The sequence below is a fragment of the Astatotilapia calliptera genome, chromosome 20 (assembly GCF_964374335.1).
Source record: "Astatotilapia calliptera chromosome 20, fAstCal68.1, whole genome shotgun sequence".
Classification (NCBI taxonomy): Eukaryota; Metazoa; Chordata; class Actinopteri; order Cichliformes; family Cichlidae; genus Astatotilapia; species Astatotilapia calliptera.
The window spans coordinates 5,724,174-5,749,849 of NC_137441.1; the positions used below are offsets into that span (position 1 = coordinate 5,724,174).

The following is a 25,676-nucleotide window of genomic DNA, read 5'->3' on the forward strand; positions in this document are numbered from 1 at the left end:
TTTAACACATCCCACATTTTCTTATTTTTATTTATCCAAGTTTAAATTTAAAAGCTTAAGGTGGCAGCTCTCCACCAACTTCCTCCTTGGTGTTTCCAAGCACTCTCAAGTGTGTCCCAAGGGGTCCGAACACCCTGGAGAAGACAAAGGAGAAAACAGGTTGCACTAAAAATCAGCACCCACACTAAAACACAGTTACAAGTGTGGCTAATATTGTGTATTTATCTTACAGCATCTGTCCACCTGTAGCTGCTCAAGTGCCTGACAGAAGGAATTACACAGATCAATACATAATCAATAAATATTTGAAAACATGCTTCTTAATGTGTAAATGTTTTCTTAAAAATGCAGAGTGCAAATATGTCCGGAAAAGTGTCCACTGGGGTTAGGGTTACCTAAAACAAAGATACAAATTACTCTAAACAAGTAACGAAACACCTTCGTTACATCCTGCACCTCCTTTAAACTGAGTTTTTCTTCCAATCTGCTTATTTAAAAAGCTTCCTCGGAACTTGTAGGGTTAACCTTTGCTAGAGTTTTAGTCCGGTGTCCCCAGCAGAGGGGTCCTGGTGCGGGTTTGTACTTCGCGGGCTCCCGGCGCATGTGGCCGCAGCGCACACGTCAGCAGAGGGAGATCAGCACCCTGGACAGCGGCGCCTGGTCAATAATAAAGCAGCCAGAGCTCCTTCCCTGCCCAGCCGCTGGGAGCACGGGGATAGGCGTTTCAACCATCGGGAAACGGACGGATGGCTGGAGGAAAAGCAGCGACGTGTTTACGGGATGACAGTCTTTTATTTTTTTCCGCCTCTCTCCCTGTTCCGGAAGTAGCTGCTGCGTTGGTTCAATCTCCAAGCCGACCATTTCGAGGAGGAAAATCAGCGCCAGCAGTATCATCACCACCATCTATCTGATCCAATAATCAATGCCATTACTGCCGTGTAATTGCTGTCGGAAACGAAGACATCTTTACGCGTCTTCCCCGTCTCTCTCTAATTAGAAAAATCGCAGGGTGCCTTTATTATTCTGCCTCTCTCTGGCATTTCAGCGTTGCCTCCCGTGTTCTCGGCTTGCAATGAAATGCTGATGGACATCGAGCGAAGATGGGAAGCACGGGGCTTTCGGGTGTTTTTGTGCTGCCGTGTTTCCAGCTAGGCTGCTGAGAGAGAGAGGGGAAAGAGAGACGGAAAGAAGAAATGCAAATGCACAGGATTGTGTTTTTGATGTCGACGTGGATTGTCGGGGTGAATGGCACGGATTCTTCGTGGATCAAGCCGGGGTTTTACAAAAAGGAGATGAAATAGAGAGAAAAGGGAGAAAAAAGGGGGGACCATGATCTGACGCTTGGGATGCTACAGTGAGAGGGACAAAAAAAGACATTATAATCACATCCAGATCAAACTTCCATTTCATCTTCCGCACCCTAATTTTTCTTCTTTTCTATTTTTATTGGATTATGATTCTTGACAAGAGTCTCAGATGTGGCTGTGTGGATGGCATGTCGTTGTATTTTACATCCCATCTTCTATTTCCTGGCTCTGTGTTGCTCTCTCCTCCACTCGTCCACTCTCTCGCGGTCTTCTGCTTCGGGTAGCAAAAAACATGTAGGCTGTTTTTTTCTTTCTTTCTTTCTTTCGTTCGTTCTTTCTTTGCCGCGAGCCTCGGTGCGTGTGGAAAACAAAACCAAACAAAGCGAAACAACAACAACAATAACAAACGGTGTATTTGAGAGCGCAGGAAAATGGACCGTGGAAATCAAAACCCGTGCAAGTTGTAATGTTTTCTGGGGTGCGGTGGAAGACGCAGATAGACGGCGTTTGCTGAGTTGTTTGAGTAATGAATATTGAAAGAGTGTGTCGGCCAGCTGAAAGGGAAAATCTTTCATCCGCATTGGCTTAGACACACATGCCATCAGTGGGGCGAGAGCCTTTATCTCCTCTCTGGATTTTCCAATTAGCAGTTGTGGCATCGTAGAACATACTACAGTAGCCATGAACATATCGGATGTATGAATAATAATAGTAATAATAATAACAATAACAGAGGGAGAGGAGGGGAGATAAAAACACTTAATTTATTTATTTCGGATTCTTTATGTGGCCAAACATGTTCAAGTATCGAATCCGCATGTTTTTTAATGAACTGAAAGTCCTGGTGTTTATGCGATCCGATTCAAGACAGTCCAGCTCAGACACAGATAGACGGTCCAACACCAACACCAACACCACTATGCGAGGTCTGGGGATGGGCGGCTGCGGCTGGCCGCCTTTCGTCGACTGCCATTCCCGGGACGACGAGGAGGAGTACTACGGCAGCGACCCGCGGCCCCGGAGCCTGGCGTTTGAGGAGAAGGAGCCCAAGCTGCAAGTGGGCCTGGACGCCGTGTCCCTGGCCAGCACCGCCAGCAGCCTGCGGACCCCCCAGTGCCGGATCTGCTTCCAAGGCCCAGAGCAGGTAGCAAAAAAAAAAAAAAACCAGAGTGAGGTTCCTGATGCTGATGCCACGTCCTACGTGGACGGCGGGCGGGCAGGCAGCGTGTTTGTTTCACATTTCACACTGCTGTGAATGAGCCTTTGTGGGGCTGTGGAGAGCTATTTCACCATGCATGAATTGTTCCAGATCAGGAGGGGATTTAGGAAGTTGCTCCTTTTTTATCAAGTGTAATCTGCCATTTTGGTATTTGTATATATATATATATATATATTACCATCCTGTCCTACATTTGTATCTCTCCCACCCACCTTCCCCTCCGATACATCCTTTGGAAAAAGATAATCTAAGATGAGGCCAAATCTTTTTTTTTTTTAAGTTTTATTTTTATAGCCTAAAAATCCCAAATTCGCCTCAAGACATTTTTACAGTCTGTGCATCCAAGCACGCTGTCAGTCCTCCCAGCTTCAAATTAGAGGCGACTATTGTCCTTCTTCTCACCTGTGGGCATGCAATCATCTTCCCCCCCCCCCCCCCCCCAAAACAAGGGGGTGGGGGGGGGGGGAAGATGATTGCTCAGTGATCTGGTTATCTAAATAACACTGTTTTCATAAGTAAGCTAATCAGAAAGGCAGCAGTTCCCACACATCTGAAATCCGGCCAGCATAGCAACAAAGAAAGTTAGCCAATTAGGCCTGCAGGATGACAAACAGAGTGAGAGGCACTGAATATGCATGAGTCACAATCATTTTGTAAATGTAAATCAACTGTCCCCCGTCCGCATGTGTCACAGAACATGATGATCAACTATTGATCGTGTGATGATCACAGTTCCTGGTCAGACAATGATGTCGGCTGTGATGAATTTGTCACACGTTTTCTATTATTGCTTCTATTTTTCTCCTCCTACTTTCCAGTTCTTGAGCCCAAACAAAACAATAAGTGCGTAGCTTTGGTCTGTGGCCAAATGTTGGTCTCACCAGATGTGTGGAAACCTGTGCCGGCTGGATCAGCAGGTAGTCCCGAAGCCTGAGATAATTAGAAACCCTGTAAATCCTTTAGGAGCACAGATGGATATTACCATTTAGTCACTTCCCTAAGATAGGCGTATAGTGTTATTACAGCCCATGTGCTAATTTATGACATCTGCCTGAGAGTTTGTATTGTGAGAGCCACAGGACTGAGTATAAATCACTTCAGCCTTGTTTTGGATACAAGGCAATTTGATGTTACAGACAGGGATCGACCCCAGGTTGTTGTCTTGCCCACTCAAACATCTTCCTTTAATAAAAGGTTCATGTTTTGGGCTCTGGGCTCTCCGGCAAGGTGACTCATCGTGCAGCATGGCTCTGAGCTGCCTCTTTTAGCTCCAGACAAAGAGCAAGCAAACAAAGCACTGAGGGAAAACCCTGAACTACACTACTACATCAGCTCCTCATGCTCATATTTGCTTTTATTTTGCCTCCACAGCACTCAGCTTTCTACTCAAAGGGAAAGTGCCTCATACCTCCATGGGTCCAAGGCGTGTGTGGGGGGGAAGCTCACGTTTGCCATTTCATTGGTATTTCATTATTCAAGCAGGTCACAACAGGGGCCGGGGATCATGTCGCTGTCAGCGGGCCAATTACCTACAGACATAATTACCTTCCTCTGTGGGTTGCATTGAGCACGAATCCTTATTAACTGTCTGTCAAAGGCGTCAGCGGGCGCCGCGGTACAGTCGCTCAGCCACTGATTCCACTTAACGCAGTCTGGATTCACAAAAGTCGTCGCAAAAGGGCTTGCAGGGAATTACTGGCTTGTTGGTGTAAGAGGAGGTGGTGGAGATGGGTGTTGGTAATCACCCCGGCCTGCCCTTTACTCTGGTAGTGCTCGGCGGCGTGTTTCCACAGGCACACTCAGTCAGGAGCTCGTGGTGGGGGTGAGGGGGTACTTCCACACCTACATTTTTTTGTCTAAAGGTTGCAGCTGAGGAGGAAGACCATTTTCTTAGTCATGAAGTGACACACCAAATTAACACCTTCGTGCTCTGTGAAGTGGCCTCGAGGTACAAATGCATGACAGCTCATCCGAGCAGGAGGAGTGTGTGTTTGTGTGGGTGTATTTGTGTGTGTAGCAGGCTGCCTTTATGTTTGTTGGCCCTCTTGTTGTTATGAGGGTAAATCTAGCTAAGTATTAGTGTTAACAAATCCCATGAAAACAAAAACAATCAGCTCATCTGAATTAAAATCATTGTCTGTTTTTCTTAAATGTTTTGCACTCTAGAGCGCCGCTGTTGCTCATTAAAATCATAAATGTTCAAAGTTAATGACAAATGAAGTCCAAAAATGCTCTCCAGACACACGTCTCATCTGACTCCTACTTTGGCAGGAGGTAATCTGTCCGCTGTTGTGGTTCGGTTACGTTTAGGCACAAAGATGACCTGGTTTTTGGAAGAGAAAGGCTGTGGTCGAGGTTAATATTATAAATAAACTATCACACATTTCCTCATTTTCCATCAGGCGTATGCGGCTGCTTATACTCAATTCACACAGTTTGTTTCTACTTTTCACTCTCTGTGATGTGAGCAATATTGCTAATATGAACCTGAACTTGGGCAGTCAATCAGAAGAAGGCTGGCTTAAAGGAAGAGGACCTTAAAGACATCACGTCCCAGGAAACATGCTTGTGTGGGGCCCACAGTGGGTGAACTGGGTGGTTGTGCAGGCAGAGTTAAACCCACACTTACCCCACACAGACCCAGAGTGGGTGTACCCACACAGGGCCCACAGCATGGGTCTTCTGTGGCCTGCCCACTGTGGGCTACGAGGGAAGAGGCTGTACTGAGGTCCAGTATGAGATAAATAAGGATTATTCTGAACTGTGAATCATGCAAAGCTACCCTAAACGTAATGCTTATGGAGCTATAATTGAGCATTATCCACCTTAAAGTCAATGACAGATTAATGTCTTAGTTCTGGGTGGATGGATGGATGGATGGATGGATGGATGGATGGATGGATGGATGGATGGATGGATGGATGTTCTGGGTGGATGGATGAATGGATGGATGGATGGATTGCCACATTAATCTAAATCTAGGTTGCACTTTAAAAGAACAGTTCATGCCCCAAATTAAATGTACACATGTCCCCTCTGGCCTTCAGTGATGTTTATCCATCTCATTTATTTTGGTGTAGGTTGCCCAGTTTTGGAGATATCAGCTGTAGAGATATCTGCCTTAGTCTTTATTATAAATGTACTAAATGGCACTGGCCTTGTGATGCTCAAGGGCTAAAAACATGTATTTGAAAATCTGTGCTTCTGTGCCTCTTTTAAAAAAAACATCCTAGTTAAGTGTAGTTTAGAATATGCTGTGTAAAAACAGGGAGGTGTAATATGCTAAAGCTTAAGCTTACACCTCTTTTTGGCAATAATTTGTAGTCTTGCCATTTAATTCAGTTCTTTGCTGTCATTTATTTACATTTATGGGCATTTTATTTGCTGTCACTGCTCGTCTGAACTATTTTCTACATACCAGAGGAAGTGGACAGCTGGCTAAGGTGAGGGGGGCCGCCATTAATATTTATATCCTGTCCCGCACATGCACGACCCTCTCGTCGCAGGTAGATGGAAGATTCAGTCTGCTTGGTGGGTGTAGATCTGTAGAAACATACATAAAACCGAACAGAACGAGGTTTGTGGATTTTTGTTTTTTAATACCGGGGACCTTAGAGACATTACAGCTGAGTTTTTCATTTTTATTTTGTAATTTTTTCATTTTCCATGCTTTGAGCAGCACAATGCGAGTGCCATTTAGTTCCATTATATTGAAAAAAGACAGGTATCTAGTTCAGCAGACGGAAAATAGTAGGTTTGTGGACTGTTTTGAGTAACGGGGTTGTGCTTTCTGGAAAAAGACATTAGTGCTGCGTTTTCCCGTTTTTATTATTATTAGTTGTAGTAGCATTATTAGTAATAGTAGCAGCACTTTGAGCACCACAAGCCAAGAGCCAGTAGCTTCATTACAATAAAAAAGAATAGACATCTACACCAGCATCTGCAAAACTGAGCAAGTCCCACCAAAATAAAAGAGATGCACAAACAGCACTAACAGAGGGGAAACATTTAAATGTAAAATTTTGGTGGTAAATGACCTTTTTACCCCTTAAAATGAATTTTTCTTAAACTATTTATTTGTTGGAGGCTGTTGCGCAGCACGATACGATTCAGCGTGTCTTTTTCTTTTACAGATGACAGAAAACGCAATAAAGTGCCGTTTTATTGGGTGCACATTCTCGCAACAAAATAAGAAGCGATAGCTGCTCTGGTGTCGTCATCTTAAAGCGGTTTAAGCTGTTTGAATCGTGAGATATGGCGCTTTTCATATCAGGTGTGGACAGGTTGTCACGTTTGATCCTTTAAAAACATAAATCTGGCAAATTTTCAGTGAAGGAGTTCATGAGCCACACTGTTATAGTGGGTGACATGTTCCCTTATTACCATGAACACACAGTTTATTCTGAATCAGTGCCACACACACCTCCTGTCCTAAATACTCGCTAGAGCACCTAATTTGTATTAATCCACTACTGAAATAGTCCCTAAGAAACTGATTATTTCTTACTGTTGACGTAAGTTTTACGTAAAACTGCAGCGCCTACGTGTTTGAAATAATACCGAGCTTTGTATTTTTAAAAAGAAACAACATATTTTGGGATCCATTTCTAATTATTTATGTCACGGATTCAGTGCCACAGACAGGTGTTAGTGCCTTGGTTCTTTTGACTATGACAGCACATGGCAGTGCTTTAGAGTCGGCGTCTTTGTGTGCTCAAGCATAGTCTATCACTACATGTTCTGTTTATTTATTTTGGTGCGAGTTCATCCTGCTGGTCCAGATGTGACCTTTTATGTCTCGTTCGGTGTTTTTTACACTGTGTGCTGCCTTCAGGTGCAGGGGGCTGACTCACAAAAGCAAAAATATCCTTCAAATAGAAAGCAGGCTTTTCCAAATAAAACAGGGTGTTCAGTACAAAACTATTAATGTAAAAACATATCTCATTAAACAACCTTAACAGCTTATTATTAGTGACATTATCTGTGATGACCCTGGAACCAATTATAGTGATTTTATTTGGATGTTTTTGTTTTTACATGCAGTTGTTTATTCCCCTTAAAATCAGTTATGTGTTCATTCATTATTAGACTCACTTTGGTTTCTCCAAACTAAATTCACTCATCTATGTCCTCTGAGCCTTGGCAATATTTGCGAACATCAAGCGAGTTTGAGTGTTGAACCTGATTTTGGGCTGAATTCAGGTGACACTTCAGGTGAATGCAAACAACACCAGCCTTTGATTAAAAAGTATGGTTTCTGATTCTTCAGTGTTTGAGGGGCCTCATAAAATGAGTCACTTTCTCCTTTAGGCAAAAGTTGCGATCATTACCTGTATCGCAGTTTCTGCTAAAACATCCCTGAGGGAAAGGTCTGAAATGATAATCAGAGCTTTTAAAGGTCTTTGTTTTTAGTTTGCTCTAGTTGATCATGACATTAACTTTCTCTGTCCGGCCTCGTAGCGCAGACACACAGAGACTCAACGACGGCTTTGACATTTTACAAATGTTTGCTTTCATATTGTTTTTCTTTTATTTAGCTCCTTGTATATTTCTGACCTTCTCTGTGTTATCTTTATAATGTCAGCAGCCAAGTTATTTTAAAGTTTATGAGTGGCATGTGGCTCATCTGCCGAACTCAATCTTTATGCAGCGGGACACTTTTATTATAAGTGGGAAGGTCAAACGAGCCAGATGGGGAAACGACAGAGTGCAGACGAACAGAAATAAAAAAAAATGAAGTGTTATTTGTATAAGCGCAGCTCTCTGGTGCATAAAACCTGTAGTGATGAAACAGGTAGTACTCTGCCAAGTCTGTGAACAGATTCATGTTTCTGAGTCACCGTTTGGAAATGAAAGATTTTTATTAAGTTTACACACAAAAATGAACCTTCTTTATGGGCAGCACAAAAAAGAAAGAAAAAATGACTAAATACTACTTTATTAGGTTAGTGAGTGAAATTATTTTAGAAAAAATAATTTTTTCCAGAGGAAAAAAAACACAAATTCTGTCATCTAGGTGCCAGAAATTCAAATTCCTCATCAATACCCGACTGTTTTTTGTTTTTTGTGCTTCCTACCAGTTCCCGTGAACAGTCGTTAACATGAAAGAGCTGAAAATGCAGAAGTATGTTGCAAGACATCAAATGTTACCACTGTGGTGTCTCATAGGGTGTTACAGCTTTGCCTCCAGTTTTAAATCCAAGGATTTTATATCAACATGATCTAACTTCTTTTTTTCAGTTTGTAGGGTTTAAAGTTTGAGTTTGATTTTTAGGGGGAAAAAAATCAATCCAGGTAAATTTCACTGTCTAAACTTTCAGGCACTGATGCCAAAGGATACCTGGGATGAGAATACATTGAAAAGACATTTCTACTGGGCCTTACTGACCAGTACTCACTGGGCCAAACCTGTTGTAGTTTGTCTGTAAGTGTAAAGCCTGAAGCCAAGAAAGATGGATTCTCACTTAGTTGTGATCTCATAATTCAAAATGTTATGAGGCTCTGTTTTGCAGTGTAGCGTCTCACTCGTAGTGTTTGTACATGTGGCTGAAATATCATCTATCTTGTTTGTGTTCTCTTGGGTCTCAGGTCATGTTTTCGACCTGTGTTAAGTGTTTGAACCTTCAGCCAAGGGCACATTTCAGCTCAAAACGTTTAATTGTAATTCAATTTTTTAAATGAAAATATTAATTGATTTCAGTTTTAACTTGATACAGATACACAATCCTGTCCAAACAACTCATCAAATAAAAAATTAGGAGATAGTTGCACTCAGTAAAATCAGTGATAGCCTACCATGAATGATTAGCTTGCTTTAGCTTAGCTTAGTGACGCACTAAGCTTTGAAGTAAGAGAAAGACAAAATTTACATATAAGTCAAAACTGTACTAGTTAACACATTAAATTCCATTTGATATCTCTCACTTTGGTTTTAATAGGAGTTATTGATGTTCCTTAACAAAATGTGAAGCCTCACCCACCCTCTGAATGTAGTCGTATTTAATCAGGAGATAAAACTGTTAGCTTGAAGGATGCTTATTATATTAATTTCCAGCTCCGTATTAGGCTAAAGTAGCTTGTGCATGATTCACAGTTGAAAATAATCCTTGTTTATCTTATGTTGGGTCTTGGTGACTCAGTTAATCCTCTGTCTTAAACAATCAGTTTTAGCTCCTCCCTCTTTAGGCCAGCTTTCTTTTGATTGGTTCGTTAACAGAAGATTTGAACAGCTTCTGTATAAATAGCCAGAATTTTGACTGCAATAAAGGCTATTTTTGCAAAAACCCTCTTTAGGATTCAATGCAAACTTTCTCCACAAGGTGGCAGCAATTTACCAGCAAGTTTCAGTATCATTGTTTTACACCAGACAGCTTTTGTCTTGTCTGAAATTCTGGTGGTTGATGGCTTCTTAGAGTAGTGGTTTATATATTTCCATGGCAATTTAAAGATTGTTGGTTCAGTTCCTGTCAAAAGGCCATATTATACCTCGCAAACAGCACCGTATGACACTACTGACAGCAAATTGAAGCCACATCCACTGTTGCAAGCTGCCATTTGTGTTGGTCTTGCATGTCTTGATTTGTGTGTTGCCACAGCTGGGTTGAAGGCATAAGTGCGTGATTGTGCTGGTTTTTACTACCGTACAGAAAACTTTGTTGAAAAAAACATCTTGTTTTGACTTCTTCGGAAGTGAGCCAACACTTTTCCACTTCCCAACTGGGAATATCACTTCCCACTCTGGCCAGTCTTTCTGAGAGGGCCTAAAAGTAGCTACTCTGATCTTCGGGCTGTGATAATGAGCCATCTGAATGCGATGGTAATGTTGGGGTGTGTCATGTTGGACTTGCAACAGATTGGACACTCCACCATCTAGTGGTACAAGGTGGTATTAAGTTAGAGTACAGCCCAGCATTACCTCAGCTTCAGTTGATATCGCTCCATTCTTGGCCAAAGCGCCACAGTTGATGTTTCTTCACATGCCATCGAGAGTTTCAGTTAATTTTGAAAGGTTTTAGCGCTTTTTTAGCTTAGGTGTTTTTTGTTGTTTACCTTTAGAACTATCTGCGCTCTGATATTCTGTCATACAGAGCCAAGAGTAGATGAGCCCATGTCTTATATTTCGGTCCATCGATCTGACTGTTGGTGTGTTTGGTGTTTTCCGGCTTTGTTTGTGTTCACTCTGAGGTGTAGTTTGTTGTGAGGTTAAACTCAGAGATTTTGTGAATCGGCATCAGGCTTCAGTGGCTCCTCTCTCCTTCACCTGGCTGCCCTTGAAGCCTCACCGCTCCCCGCTGCTGTTGCAGAGTGCTAACTTGGCCCTTCACCAACTGGGCCCCGGATCAAGCTGTGCCCATTCATTGATTTACTAATGATTCACAGTGATACTCCCCCCTCACCATCTCCATCTCTGCTGCCTTTCCTTCAGTCGAGGCACACGGGCTACATGAAAACGTGCCATTGAATGCTGAGTTGCCTGACAAAATGGATGTTTGATGATGAACGGTGGTGACAGCCTGAACGCGCTCATCCTTAATGTGGTGAGCATGCCAACAGGCTTCAGGTGCTGCTGCGGTGCTGAAGAGACAGTTGGTCCATAAGCCACTCAAGCCTGCATCTTATGGACTCTATGAATATCATTAGGAGGTGAAGGGATGGGCAGAAAAGTGTCAGTTTTATTTTTGCTGACAGGAGAAGAGTGTGACTTTTGGGGGGAATTATTATTATTATTATTTTATTTTATTTCAGCCTTCCAATGGTTTGAAATAAACTGTGGCTTTGGAGGAAGTCTGCTTTCACTCACCAGGAGGCTTTATTTCAAATCCCCCTGCTGAAACACAACATTTAATTTGCATGAAAGGGAAGGAGAGTTTATTAAGGTCCCCTTTTAATTTAGAGGAAAAAGAGAAAAAGCTGAGCGCTCAGTGAATTTCTTGCTTCATAAGTAAGTTGTTTCATTACACGCTGAAATCTTGCTTTTGTGGTGGGCATAAATGAAAATGTGCACAGCAGAGAGAAAAGAAATGGTATGGTGTAACTAAGTCCATTTTTAAATCACATATTTTTTTATTTTACACAATGGCTACAAAACCAAAAATAAAAACACTGGGATGAAAAGAAAAGCAACATATTGCTCCTTATGTTCAACAAACAGCGATATGCATTCTCAAAAAGGGAAAAAAGGACAAACAGAGACAAACTCAATTCAATAAATGCAACAACAAATAACGCACAGCTGAAAAGAAATAACTGTAAGGACTGACTTCTTGGTTAGACAAACATCCCCTACAAAAAAGTCGCCAAACCTTTTTGATCACCTTGTTTTCCAGGAAGATGGTGCTAACATATTTTAAGGAAATGTGTTTGGAAAAAAATCTAACAGATTCCAGATTTAAAAAAAAAAAACAAAAAAACGTGAGTTCTCTTTCAGCAATTTTTTAAAAATATGTTGAGGTTTGGACTGCTGGTTGCGCAAAACACCCATCTAAAATTCAGGTTAGGGTGGAGCCTATCGTAGCCGTCAGTGAGTAAGAGGCGGGGATTGGTCGTCTGTGTATTTTCTTGGTTAGTTGGTTGGTTAGTTGGTTGCTCCTCCCACAAAACCAGGATTTGGGCATCCAGCTTATGTCCCTAAAACTTCTCCTGATCTTGATTTTGACACCATGAGGTTGCCTGGCAACCACCTATCCACAGGCTAAAATGATCTGTTTTGAGCATTTATTTAGCACTTTATAAAAGAATAGTCTCGTTCCATTACAGTAACGTATATTTTATTTTCAAAAACCTTCAGTTACAGCATACATGATAAATTATGATGCAATCAGCCAGCCAGCTGCCTAGCTGCAGGCTAGAATGACCTGTTTTTTGCCTTTATGAACCTACACCCCCTCATGCAACCATGTTAAGATCTTAATTTCACAACCAACTGCACAAACAGGCGTAACAAACTGTAGCTTGGGCATGTACTAGTTAACCTGACAAATGCCTTTCGACAGTTCATGTGCAGGGTTAAAGCTGTGTAGAGGAACATTTATATCTAAATAACACAATTTTCCATAAATCTAACAAGTACATTTTAGTGCCTAAACCTGAGGCATTGGTGCCGAAGAACGCCTGTAATGAAAACGTGTTGAAATAACAATTTTAACTGAGACCTTGTGGAGAAGTAGTTCCCCATATGTGGCCTTAAGTGCAAAGCTTAAAGGCTAGAAAGATGTATCCTCTCAAGATCTCATCAATGTGTCAGAACTATTTAGAAACTGTGGTAATGTCTCACTAGGGGTGTTTGATATCAATCTAGGACATCCTTAAACTTTTCTCTCCCAAAAAGAACCTCACACCCCAGAATTTTCAGCATTTTCAGCAGATATTTTAAATATCAGCATAATCACTCCAGAAAATTTCTGTTCGCTTAACAAGATCACATTTTTTCATTTTAGTTTCACTTAACGTTTCTACTGGTTGTTTCACATCCTGCCTACACCTGAGACCAACACACAGTTTGAATTTTTTCAACGAAATAATCTACAGTTTCAGAAAATAACAACTTAATCTTAAGAATGACTATTAACACTCCTGAACTACAGAAGCCAAGGAACTGCTTGCTCTTATTTATAAAAGAGAAACTATTTTGCACATTTCCAAATTCATATTTTCATTCTTGATCTCCAGTAAGGGAGCTTTGCATGATTCACCTTTTTCATTTATTTTATATTTACTATATTTAAAAAGAAGAAAATAAATGACTGTACTTTGCTCCTGTTAAACAGAAACCTCTGAAAACATTTATGCTTTTTTCCTTTGTACTGGTGGGGTGGTGGGCATGTAAAACGCTCACAATATGCTATTTTTGCGGTGCACTTCATTTTCTGTATCTTTATCATCATGGTTCATGCATAAAATCGGGCTGTTATTGATGTATGATTCATGCAGGAGGGTGATTCATCATTCATTCACTATAATAAAGATAACAACGTGCACGCTACTCTTTCCAAGTTTGCTTTTCTTACCCACCTTTTTTAAAAGAAAATAATATAGTAAACTGAAGTTAGAAGCACGGCACTCTGGAAAACAAAGGTGCACTTATTTTGAGTCTGGGTTACAATGGTCTCTTCTGTTCTATCAGCAGTAAAGTTTACCACTAATAAACCTGAGACAAGCAGCCTCTATATTCTCATCGCTCTTCATACCTCTGTGGAGAAAGATGTACAACAGAGGCACCTTTGTCTGTTCTTAGTAATATAATTAATGATGAAATTTGTTTATCTAAACAGATAATGTTTATTTTTTGCATCACTGTTGACCAAACTGGCAGTTAAATGTTGGGTCATGCTGTTAAAACATGAGAAATGGTTCTGGTGGAATAATAGCAGTGAGTACATGTTTAGACCTTGAACTGGCGTCACTGTCGCTTGTGGTGGCTGGTCAGACTTCAGGCAAAGTCATCGTCAAAAAAAAATAAAAAAAATAAATTATGTAACCTCAGCTTAAGAGGAGTGAGTTATCCTGACCTGTTTGAAAAGACAATTTATGTGAATTTAATATGTTGAAACCAATGTCAAAGAGTGCTGTTTACATTCTCTGGTTGCATCACTTTTCAGATCTTCTGTACTGTTTATGTTCTTTGGACTTTGCATTGCTAATGAGTTCCTTACATAGAAAAATCATTCATTCATCCATTTTCTGCTGCTTATACGGTTCTGAGTTGCAGGGCAGCTGTCTGAGCAGAGATGCCCCGACCTCCCCCCCTGAAACCACCACCTCCAGCTCTTCTAAGAGGACAGTCAGGCATTCCCAAACCAGCCGAGAGATATAATCTCTCCATCATGTCCTGGGTCTGCCCCGAGGCACAAAACACCTCGCCTGGGAGGTGCCCAAGAGGCATCCTAATCAGATGCCCAAACCATCTCAGCTGGCTCCTTTTGATGTGAAGGAGTAGCAGCTCAACAATGAGTCCCTCCCAAATGGCCGAGATCCTCACTCTGTCTCTAAGGCTTAGCCCAGACACCCTTCAGAGGAAACTCATTTCCACCACTTGCATCCACAGTCTTGTTCTTGTTGGCTTGTTTGAAGGTGGCAGACCCTCCACCGCACAGATGGTTCAGACTGGACACAATCACTCCAAATCCTTATAAAAACATCACACAACCATGTAACCTCATCCGACTTGTGTATCGATTGGGACAAACGGTTAATTTGTGTTGAATAGATTAGTTCAGTGAAGTGTTTGTGTGTGGAGGGGGGGTTTCTAGCATGTGGCCTACGTAGCTCTGGGCTATGCACGCCTTCTTTGTTTCCTGACTGTTATTCCTAAAAGCCCACCCTGATATAGAAAGCTAAAACCGTCCTCGGCTTTCATGTGTGACATGAGTCATAAAGACACGTTTTCATTTTATACGGAGATGATTCATGTCACTCTATCAAGATTTTAATTTTCCCTTCAAACAAACCAAAAATTAGCTGATGGGATGAATAATAATCACAAACTGATGGTTTGGTGTTTTTAACTTACACATGAACAGTTCATCCAACTACACACACATAAAACCTTGTTGGCACTTTAAATGTTATATATGTGTATATATATATATATATATATATATTCATTGAAATGTATTAATTCATTCATAAACACAAAGCTAAAACAGGTAATGTACAACTTTAGGAGTGACGATCAACAATTCAGAGAGAATGGTACATTTTTTCCTTAATTATACTGTGGACCTGTTCAAATACAGTCTCTTTATGTAATTTAAATGTTTATCTATTTATAACTATATAAAAACTTCAACTTGAGTTGAAATGTCACTCAGCTTTTCCGAAATCACAGCAAAGCAAGTTTGAAAAAAGTGTTTCTTTGTTGCCATTTTCTTTGTTTGAACTTTTATATTTAATATTGTTGACGACATACCAATCATCTCTTCTGCACCACAACATATGAGTCAATGTGCGAAATCCTCCTCCGTCCAAACAATAACCACAAACATTAGAATTATTATTTTTTTAAAGTCCAGACTGTTTTGTGTGGGCTCCAGCAATCTGTAGCGCTCGCTGTGTGACCGGAATATTTGAATATTTGATTGAAAGGATGAGTAATTGTTTGCTATTCGTTTTTCAGTTTCACTTCTAACGTGCACGTTTCTAAAATAAACGATAAGAAATACTTTATACAGTGTTTGTGGCATACATGTATTCTAGAGAGCACTGTTAATATTAATGTGCTTAAATGTTTTAAGTGTAGAAAATTTACATTTATTTATAGTTTATCTGTTGTAGATAAAAATAAAAATATTCAAAGCATATTATCCAAACAACTCACTGTGAAGGTTTCCAACTTTGAAGTCATGAATTTATGAATTCATAAAAACTGGGCAACCCTGAGATTAAAGTAAGGAAGTTAAGAGACAATTTTATTTATTTATTTATTTATTTATTTGAGTGTAACTTGTGCACTTATAAGGAAAACAATTCCAAGTGGAACTCTAATGGTTGTCCTTTTTCTGTATTATAAGCATATATAGTTTTGATGGTGGATCCTCATATTAAACAGATCAGACTTTAGACTGTTTTTTCTACTCTTGGCTCTCTATGATGTCAAAGAGAGTCATCACAGACATGGAAGCCCCGCCCACTTTGTGTTTAAAGCTTTTGTTTAGCAGGATCAGCCAGTCAGAAGAAAGCTGGCTTAAAGGAGGAGCTAACACAGCTTGTTTTAAACAGATGGTAAATGGTAAATGGCCTGTATTTGTATAGCGCTTTACTTAGTCCCTGGCAAGCTACATTGTAGCCACAGCTGCCCTGGGGTGCACTGACAGAGGCGAGGTGAACTGAGGGCCTGCGCTGAAGCCCAGTGTAAGACAAATAAGGATTACTTTGAACAGTGAATCATGCAAAGCTACACTAGTCCAGAATTTAAGTATGGAGCCAGAAAGGAGCAGAATGTTGCAAATTAATGAGGAAAGTTACGGTTATTGGCAAAGGAAGTCTCTTCACTTTGCAGTTTTGGATAATCTTCATTGCACCAAAGCTGCACTGCAGTTTGTTTGGCTTTAAATGTATTTTTTTCTTGTTTTTAACTCCTCCCCCAAGCTTCACCTCCACGTCTTTGCTCTATATAATCTCAAATAGCTTTAATAGGTACACAGCTGTGCTGAATAAGATGAGAAAACATTTTGATGTATTTATTTCTTCGTGTCCTGCAGGGCGAGCTGTTGAGCCCCTGCCGCTGTGACGGCTCTGTGCGCTGCACCCATCAACCCTGCCTCATCCGCTGGATCAGCGAGAGAGGCTCCTGGAGCTGCGAGCTCTGCTACTTCAAGTACCAGGTCCTTGCCATCAGCACCAAGAACCCACTGCAGGTAAACACGAGGGGAGTCTGCAGCACAAACACGGTGAAGTCTGGGGAAAAAAACAAAGCCTCACACCTCTTGCTGTGATTATTACTGTTGCACAATTTGATCTAAAACACTGATAGTGAGTCTGTCCAGATGACTCACAGTGACTGCACAAACAAACCAGCACACCGTGGCTCTGTCCAACGTGCTTTTTGACTAAGATTCAAAGTATTGGATAAACAGCCACATAAACAAGACGATGATGGCGTGTGAATATGGAAATGATGACAAAATGCTCTCTCCTCTCTGAGGTGCTAGCTCCTAAAACACATGGGCGATGGAGGCAGGAAGATTTAATGACGTGGAAAGAGGAGCTGCTGCTGTCAGCTAACCTTTCATAATAAAATATACAAACGCTGCTGCAGCAGACCCAACACTCTTTTGCCTGAACAAATCTCTCAGCCGTCGCTGTGGTGTGAGGACTGTTTGCCATATTGTGCTGACACATTTTCCCTCTGCGTCACTGTCCGTCTGCCCTCCTTTTCAGAGGCAGCCAATCGCTCTAAAACCTATTGAAAAGATGCCATGTGTGTGTTGGTGTGTGTGTTAACTTGTCAAATGTGAGGATTTTTCTCTCTCTGGTGAGATGTAATGTAGAAGATTGGTGCAGTGTGACTAAGTATGCACAACTTGCAGGTACTCTTGCATGTCCACGCTGTGCTGCTTTACTCTGACACTCCGATGTTAGGAATGTCGCACTTTCAGCTTCACAAGACTTAATAGACTTAAACTGCTTTGTAAACAGATTACAGGGGAAATCGTGTGATAACGCTAAGGCTCTGTGTTTTTTTGTTTTGGTCCCTCTGCTGGTTCTTTTCATGTTCGTGCTTTCTTGGTTTCCCCAGTGTTTCCTTGTTTTTGTCTTCCTCTGATCTTCTTCCCTTGTCTTTATTGTTTCCGCTTCCTGTTTTGTTATGCTTTGGTAATTGCTTTTCCTCGGGTGTCTCCTGTGCATTTACTTCCTGTGTCTGTGGCTTTTCTCCTTTGTGATGGTCTGCCCTGTCTTTATTGTTTCCACTTGTGTTTTGTCGTGTGTGTGTGTGTGTGTGTGTGTGTGTGTGTGTGTGTGTGTGTGTGTGTGTGTGTGTGTGTGTGTGTGTGTGTGTGTGTGTGTGTGTGTGTGTGTGGTCCTGGTTTCCCCTCTCTTCCTGTTGAGTTGTCCTTTCTTTGTTTCTTTGCATCTCAGTTGAGTTTAGTCTTCTGGGTTCTTTCTTCTTCTTCTTCTTCCTCTTTTATTATTTTATTTCCTTTTTGTGACCTAATACTTGGTGTCCTCCATTTAGGTCTTATATCCAGCAACCCATTTAACAGATAAGCTTTAAAGCTATAATTTCTTCACTTTTGAGCCCTTATAACAGCAGTAAGTACTTCTGCAGGAGCCATGGGACATATAATTTCAAAAAGGAGGCAAACTATTATTTTATTAAAAGTGTATAGCCACAGAAGGAATATAAACACACCAGTCAAGACTCTAAATTAGTGTGAGGGTGATCTTTATTAAATTTATTAACCTCTACTATCTATTGAATCTGTTAATCTTATAACCCGTGAATTTAAAGTGAACACGAAGAAAAGGACCTAAACGCAGGACACAGGAGGCAAAATTAAAATAGTTAAACTCTTTAATAACTTAGCAGCGGTCGCAAAAAAGGGCAAATAAGACTTGGAAAGGAAAAGCAAAGGTCGATAAAATGAGTAAAAAAGCCATAGGGGAAGACAAACACGATGAACCACAGAAAGAGAAAAAGGAGAATTCTGGATTGTAGAAAAAGCCGAACTTGTGAAAAAATGACAGCAAACACGTGAAGTAAAACTTAGAGGGAGTGAAGACAAAAATAAATGCTTATAAATTCATAGATGACGAACTTAAACGAGTCCTTATAGTTTTTATTCATTTATTTATTTAGTTTTACATCTAATTAAAACCTGTTGACTTAGTTTTTCCTTATTCCTGTATAAATATATATATACTGTTACTATGGTGAATATTAGTTTTTCAGATAATGGGGTCTGTTGGCATATTTCCACAGTTCTGCTGCGAGCACACACATGACACCCATCTAATGTTCAAACCTTTTGTTTGTGAGGGGCAGCCAATCACAGGCAGGTTTGCTTAACGGGAAAGGAAGGGAATAAATCATATTCTGTTTCGGACAGAATGTGATTTGGGGGGATTAACAGGGATTATTTTGATCTTTGAATCATGTAAATCTATTCTATTAGAGTCAGAGATATAAATTCAGTTCAATTCACTTTTATTTATATAGCACCAAATCAAAACAAGGAACTTTATATCGTCATGTAAAGACTCTACAATAATACAAAGAAAACCCCAACAGACCTGCTTTAGCGACAGTGGGAAGGAAAAACTCTGTTTTAACAGGAAGAAACCTCCTGCAGAACCAGGCTCAGGGAGGAGCGGCCATCTAACTTCAGTTAGTCTCTGTATTGGGTTTAGCTTTGGCTAGTTTTAGTTTACTTTCTGTGTGGGTTTTAATCGGGGTTTTTTTATGTTTTCACATCATTTTTGTTCACACCTAGGTTTGACATTTAGTTAATCATATAGTTATAAAAGCCATAGCCTTTATTCTGAGTGCAGGAGTATGTTTACACTGTTCCTCTGGTACTTTTGTTCCTGTAAATGACCTGATTTTTTTCCCCCACCACTGATTTAAAGTGTTTTCACCCTCAGTGGCAGGCCATCTCTCTGACCGTCATTGAGAAGGTGCAGATAGCAGCCATTATTCTGGGTTCCCTGTTCCTCATCGCCAGTATTTCCTGGCTCATCTGGTCCTCCCTCAGCCCCTCAGCCAAGTGGCAACGTCAGGACCTGCTCTTCCAAATCTGCTACGGCATGTACGGTTTCATGGATATCGTCTGCATAGGTAAAAAGACAAAGAGACACAAGACTGACACACAAACATAAGATGCTTTCATAAGTGAACGTTTGGGACGTGATATAGTTGTTCTGTCATGTAACACACAGCAAGAAATAGTCAGCTTCAGATGTGTTTGCACTACTGGAAATTATTTAGGTGAAGAAGCTGCAGGAGGCTGCACACATGACACCAAAGAAATCGGGTCATTACTCAAAAAAGTCATGCATTACACATATTCTTTACTTTTTTTAAATGCAATGCATTATTTTACTCGTTATATCAATTTTCGTTACTTCACAGCAGCTGTGTGATTGCCAGAAAAGAATAAAACACCAACATTTTAATCTGCACACATAACTGCTTGAATCCCTCTTAAAAAGGACATTGTCAAGATTAGAGCATGGGAGGACCCAAATGATGACTTAGGAAGCAAAAAGTAAAAATAAAACAAAACAAAAAAACGACAACACAAACTAAGAAGGTCGATGCATGAGATAGGAAGCACAGGTGCAGGGAAAGATGGACCTGAGAGGTAAACAGATGGTCTCACAAAGAAGAAAGACTACATATACTTACACAAAGAGCTGATAGTAGAACAAAACACAGACTGGAACAATTAAGGGGCAGAGAAACAAGGAAGAGGAAAGAAAGAAAACCTACAACAGGAAGTAACCAGAATAAAATGACTAACACTGATCGGTGAACCCAGAGTGCAGGATGACATGGAAAAATGCAAAAGTAACATAAGAAAAACAACAAATATTACAACGACCATGACAAACATATAGGAAGTCTTTCTGAGGTTTTCAAACACTCGTTCATGGCTAGCTTTGTGCCAGCATCATAGACTGTGTATAAAAGATGGCAGCATCTTGCTTATGCAAGTGCTTGTAGAGGTTTGATTTGTTCTCAGCAGATTCGGGACATCTTGGCCGTCTGATCACAGCTGATCTCAGGATCGACAGATGAGCCAGGAGATGAGGACTCTGTGTGACCACAAGGGTCACAGCGAGTGGGTGTGCACTGTTAAGTTTAGTTAGGTGAGAAAAAGGGGAATTAGAGCCATAAAGAAAATTGCTACAGGCTAAATGGGCAGCGAAGCAACAAATTGAAAAGAGGGTGTCCACTGACCCCGAGACCCTCTGCAATCCAGGCCCGTCAGGGATTTAGAAAAACTCCTTCTGGACATAAAGCTGTGTGATCTGTCTAAACTATTATATAGAACATGTGAACATTAGTGTCATTTCAGTGTTCAGTGAATGTGGTTAAATTTAAGAAAAAAAAAACTTTCGACATGCTCTAATTTTGCCAGCCACCTATCCCACATGTCATGTCTTCATCACAGAGATTAAATTTATTGAAATTATGGTATATTCATGATACCGATGCTCAAATAATGCTAAACAAAATTAATATTTAAGGTAGTCTTAGATTTAGATCGTGACACTTGGAGTGGATGTAACATTTATTTCGTTGTACACTGTAAAAAAAAAAAAGTAATATAAAAGTATTTTACTGTGTATTTTACAGTTTTGTACTGTTTTTCTAGAGTATCATTAAATTTACATAAATAAACTGATTTTACATTTAAAATGTAAATTAATGTAAAATCAATGTAAATGTAATAAAACATAATTTTCTCATTTTTAAAATATATTTGTCTGTACATATGCATATTTAGATTGTTAAAATACATTCACAAATGTATCATAATTTCACAAATATTTGTCCGTTATTATTTGAAAGATTGAACTGTTAAATTCAAATGTAATGTTATGGAGAAATATATAAAATTATTCTTATAAACTTTTTTTACATCACATAATTATTATTATTATTATTATTATTATTATTATTATTATTATTATTATTGTTATGTAGGTCAGCGGTCCCCAACCTTTTTTGCGCCACGGACCGGTTTATGCCCGACAATATTTTCACGGACCGGCCTTTAAGGTGTCGCGGATAAAAACAACAAAATAAAACTAGTACCGGTACCGAAAAAAAGAAGATTTATTCATAACACACGTGAAAAGACCCAGGAAAACCGAGTTAACGATAAAAACGATAACAAAATAACGCTGAAAACCGATAAAAACCCTGAAAACTATACATTTCACACCTGAGCCTCAACTCTCGCGGCCTGGTACCGAATGACTCACGGACCGGTACCGGGCCGAGGCCGGGGGGTTGGGGACCGCTGATGTAGGGCGATCGTGGCTCAAGAGTTGGCAGTTCGCCTTGTAATCAGAAGGTTGCCGGTTCGAGCCCCGGCTCGGACACTTCACCACCACCTACTGGTGATGGCCAGAGGGGAATTATAAAGTGGAATTGTAAAGCGCTTTGAGGGTCCCAAAAAGCGCTATATGAATGCAACCCATTATTATTTAAACCAACTGTTAACCTTATATTTCTGTACATTTAAGTATTATTATTCATATTGCCACATTCATTGACCTTTTTTATAAGTAATTTCATTGTTTAATCACGTTACAATGTTCCTAGTTTAATGTTCAAAAGCACTTGAAAAAGGCAAAATCCCATGTAAAATTAGGGCAACAAACTGTATTGTCATTACTGAAAATAACCGTATTTTCATGTGAAAGTTATTTTCTGGTATTTTCTGGTATTATTTTGGCGCCCCAGCTGCCCGAATATTACTGTTTTTTTAGGATTTGTTTTTTTTACGGTGTAGTTTTTAATCCTGTTTTTTTTCCTGTTCAAAGCGGCATTTAATTTCCTCTTTTAAGTTTGTCAGAAGGTTCAATAAACACTCCAGTTTCAAAAGAATTAGAATTTTATGCCAATTATTAAATGGTTCAGGCAGTTAAGAGAGTTTACATGTGTTTTTTAGCACTACAAATATTGTGTGGATTAACGGCGACAGCTCAAAAACACTGTTAAATTGAATTAATTTAAGAAGTGTCAAATTTCAACCCATCCCTATATACTTCAAGGGGTTGTAACTCTGAAAATATTCATAGTATGAAGGTGAAATTTTCCATGGCTTGATTAAACATTTCATATTGTTGGTTGATTAAGATGAGGTTGAATGATCCTTATTAAGAGGGAGCATATTCAGTTTGTCCAACTAAGATAAATATATAATATTAAGAGTGTAAGGTCAGATTTAGTGGCTTTCTGATGCACTCTGTCATTATAGTCCATTATTGGTAAGTTGATAAAGGTTACAAACTGGCTAATGTCCAATTCTCATACCCTACCTCCATCTGGTAAGTCCTAGAAAAGCTCAAGGTTGGGAATTGACTCCGTTTTTGGAGCCAGCCTCAGTGCAGGTGTGAAAATGTCACACAGGAGTCGTTGACTGCAGGAGCTGAAAACATGAAAAGATGTAGATCGAAGGCTTAGGCTGCATTATGCAACATCAAGACGAGCAAAGAAAAACAGGATGCACTGTGCAATGACAAAAATATTAATAAACATAAGTTGGATTATGCAAGGACAAACTAGCGCGGGGATGAAAGCTTGTATTCAGCTCACATTTTTCTGGCTTTTAAGTTCATGCACAATTACAACACTAAGCAGGCAGATGGTGCATAGGTAGGAGATAACAACTACACTAAAAGCCAAACAAATTTTTGATGATGTTGCAGACTACAAGAGACTGTTTTTGGGGGGAGGTTTGGAGCGACTGGCTTGATTGTTCTTGTGTAACTGCGAGCTGCCCGCCTAAGACAACAGTGAGAACAGATGGCATCAGATATCTGTACTGTGATTACTGCCAACTGTCTATTCTCAACCACAGATGAGATGGAAAGTTTCTACCTGTGGTGCCGATGCAGCTCTCGGCTACCTTTCATGAAATATCTCCTGCCTCCATGCACTGTCCTTCACCTTCTGCTTTCTTCCCCACCCAGGCCTAATCATCCATGAGGGATCGTCGGTGTATCGAATCTTCAAGCGATGGCAGGCTGTCAATCAGCAGTGGAAAGTACTGAACTATGAGAAATCGAAGGACTTGGGCGACCCGGTGAGTTCGAGCAGTAAGACAGGCGCTCGAGGCTCTCGCGGTAACCCTCACGGTCTGGCCAGCAGCAGCAGCGGGCGACCGAGCAGGAGGCTAAGAACTATTCTGAACCACCACTGTGGATACACCATCTTGCACATCCTGAGCCAGCTGAGGCCCAACGACCCGCGGATCAGCGCTGCCGCCAACCGGGAGGTGGTGATGAGGGTCACCACCGTATGAGCGGCACGACAGGATGAGACCCCGTCTTTTGTGTCCCGATGTAAATGACAGGAGGGACTTGATGTTGAATACTAAAGACTAAGTAACAGGAGCCCCGTGAGGAGCTGAGTGATGCCCGGAGCATCAACAGACAGCACACACGAGGGTTTCTCCTCTTGTTTCATACAACAAAAGAAAGCCAGATGCTCCTTTTCAATAATTAAAGAACTGATGAAAATACAGGATTAAAAAGCATTAAAAGACATCAAACGTGAAACATGTGAACAGGCTTTACAAACCTGATCCAAGATGATGAGACGTTTTTTCCAGTTCAATATCAGGATGCACAGAAGCATTTTTTTCTTTGTTTTTAATCCTCTTGGTTTGATTTGTATCTCTTCTTCTTCTTCTTCTTGTGTTTTTTTTTTTTTTACTCACTTTGATTTTGTACGGATGTATGATTTTAGAGGAAATCATGTAACTCCATACATGCCAAGCATTTCCAGACAGCTATGTATCATGATCTTAAAAAAATTTCTACAAGCTAAACCGATGCTGGTAAACAGACCGAAAACTGAAACTAAACAAACATGTGGGCTCCACAGAGGTGACAACAGGACAATAAGTCATAATGAGTAAAAAAAAAAAATGAAAAATGAAAAAAAAGAAACAAAAAAAAATAAATAAATAAAGAAATCAGTAAGATTTCAGTTACACTTTTAACCTTTCTGCAATAAAGATACGTATGTACATTTCACAGGGAATTTTGCATGGGTATATAATTTTATTCTTGATCACATTACATAAGCACATGACAAAATTTGCTCTATTTCGAATGGTGCTTGCCAAAATAAACACTTAAACATTCAATTTCATCGCACCAACTTTTTGTCAGCAGGACAAATGGCAGTGTGTTACAGCTCTTTCAGCTAAAATACAGTTTGTTGCTGCTGTGTGCTGATTCAAATTTGATAATAAGTTAAATCATTGGATTAAAAAAACGGGGATCGGATGATCTCTTACTTCTCAGTCTCACTCAGTCTCTTATTTACCCAACCTGTAGCGTAACGCATGGTTTGGTTGAGTGTGTCATTGTTTTTCTGGTGTGGAAATGTAGTGATGTGCTGGAAATAAAGCGGGACATCCTTCATTTAGAATTTTTTTTTAAAACTTGATTAACCCTATTTACAGGGGATCAAGTCTGTTTTATTTCTCTCTTTTTCTGTCATATATCTATATACTGTTACTATGGTGAATATTCATATTAAACATGACCAAAGTTTCAAATAATGAGGTCAGCTCATGTGCAAATAATTTCTGTGATTTAAAAGCTCAGGCTTCACACTGATCTAAACACTCATTCTCAGGATGTTTTTTCCAACTCTTGGCTCTGTATGATGTCAGAGAAAGAGAGCGTCCCTAACATGGTCATCTCAGGCCATTTAACAGGTGACCAATCAGAAGAAAGTTGGCTTAATGCAATCATTTTCAGCTTCTTCTCCTAACTTGTCCTTGCCATCAGTGAAGTAAAGGTGTGAAGGAGAATTTATCAAGGGTTAGGAAAAACCCTCTTTATCACACATTCACACTTAGAATCGACTCCTTGTTTCATGAAGGAACCAACAGTGAAAGTATCAGTTACAAAAGCTGGACATTTTAAAGGAAAAGCATCATATAATGTAATACATCTTA

General features: G+C 40.2%; 1 protein-coding gene and 1 long non-coding RNA gene across 2 annotated transcripts; one reads left to right on the top strand and one right to left on the bottom strand.

Annotated features, from left to right (window-relative positions):
* LOC145422871 (uncharacterized) lies at positions 1-1,167 on the bottom strand. Its single transcript, XR_013904077.1, has 2 exons — positions 231-1,167; positions 1-134 (listed from the first exon to the last, which is right to left on the bottom strand). It is a non-coding gene; the product is annotated as an uncharacterized LOC145422871 (long non-coding RNA).
* marchf9 (membrane-associated ring finger (C3HC4) 9) lies at positions 1,157-25,274 on the top strand. The gene is made up of 4 exons (XM_026154041.2): positions 1,157-2,451; positions 16,725-16,880; positions 19,609-19,801; positions 23,674-25,274. Exons 1-4 carry the CDS (start codon positions 2,092-2,094, stop codon positions 24,003-24,005), a joined length of 1,041 nt encoding a protein of 346 aa, XP_026009826.1. The 5' UTR covers positions 1,157-2,091; the 3' UTR covers positions 24,006-25,274.
* The last annotated feature ends 402 nt before the right edge of the window (positions 25,275-25,676 follow it).

Coding starts and splice junctions, on each gene's coding strand:
- marchf9 (XM_026154041.2), top strand. CDS start 2,092: ATGTGGCCAAACATGTTCAAGTATCGAATCCGCATGTTTTTTAATGAA. Junction 2,452..16,724: donor GCTTCCAAGGCCCAGAGCAG/GTAGCAAAAAAA, acceptor CGTGTCCTGCAG/GGCGAGCTGTTGAGCCCCTG. Junction 19,802..23,673: donor CATGGATATCGTCTGCATAG/GTAAAAAGACAA, acceptor TTCCCCACCCAG/GCCTAATCATCCATGAGGGA.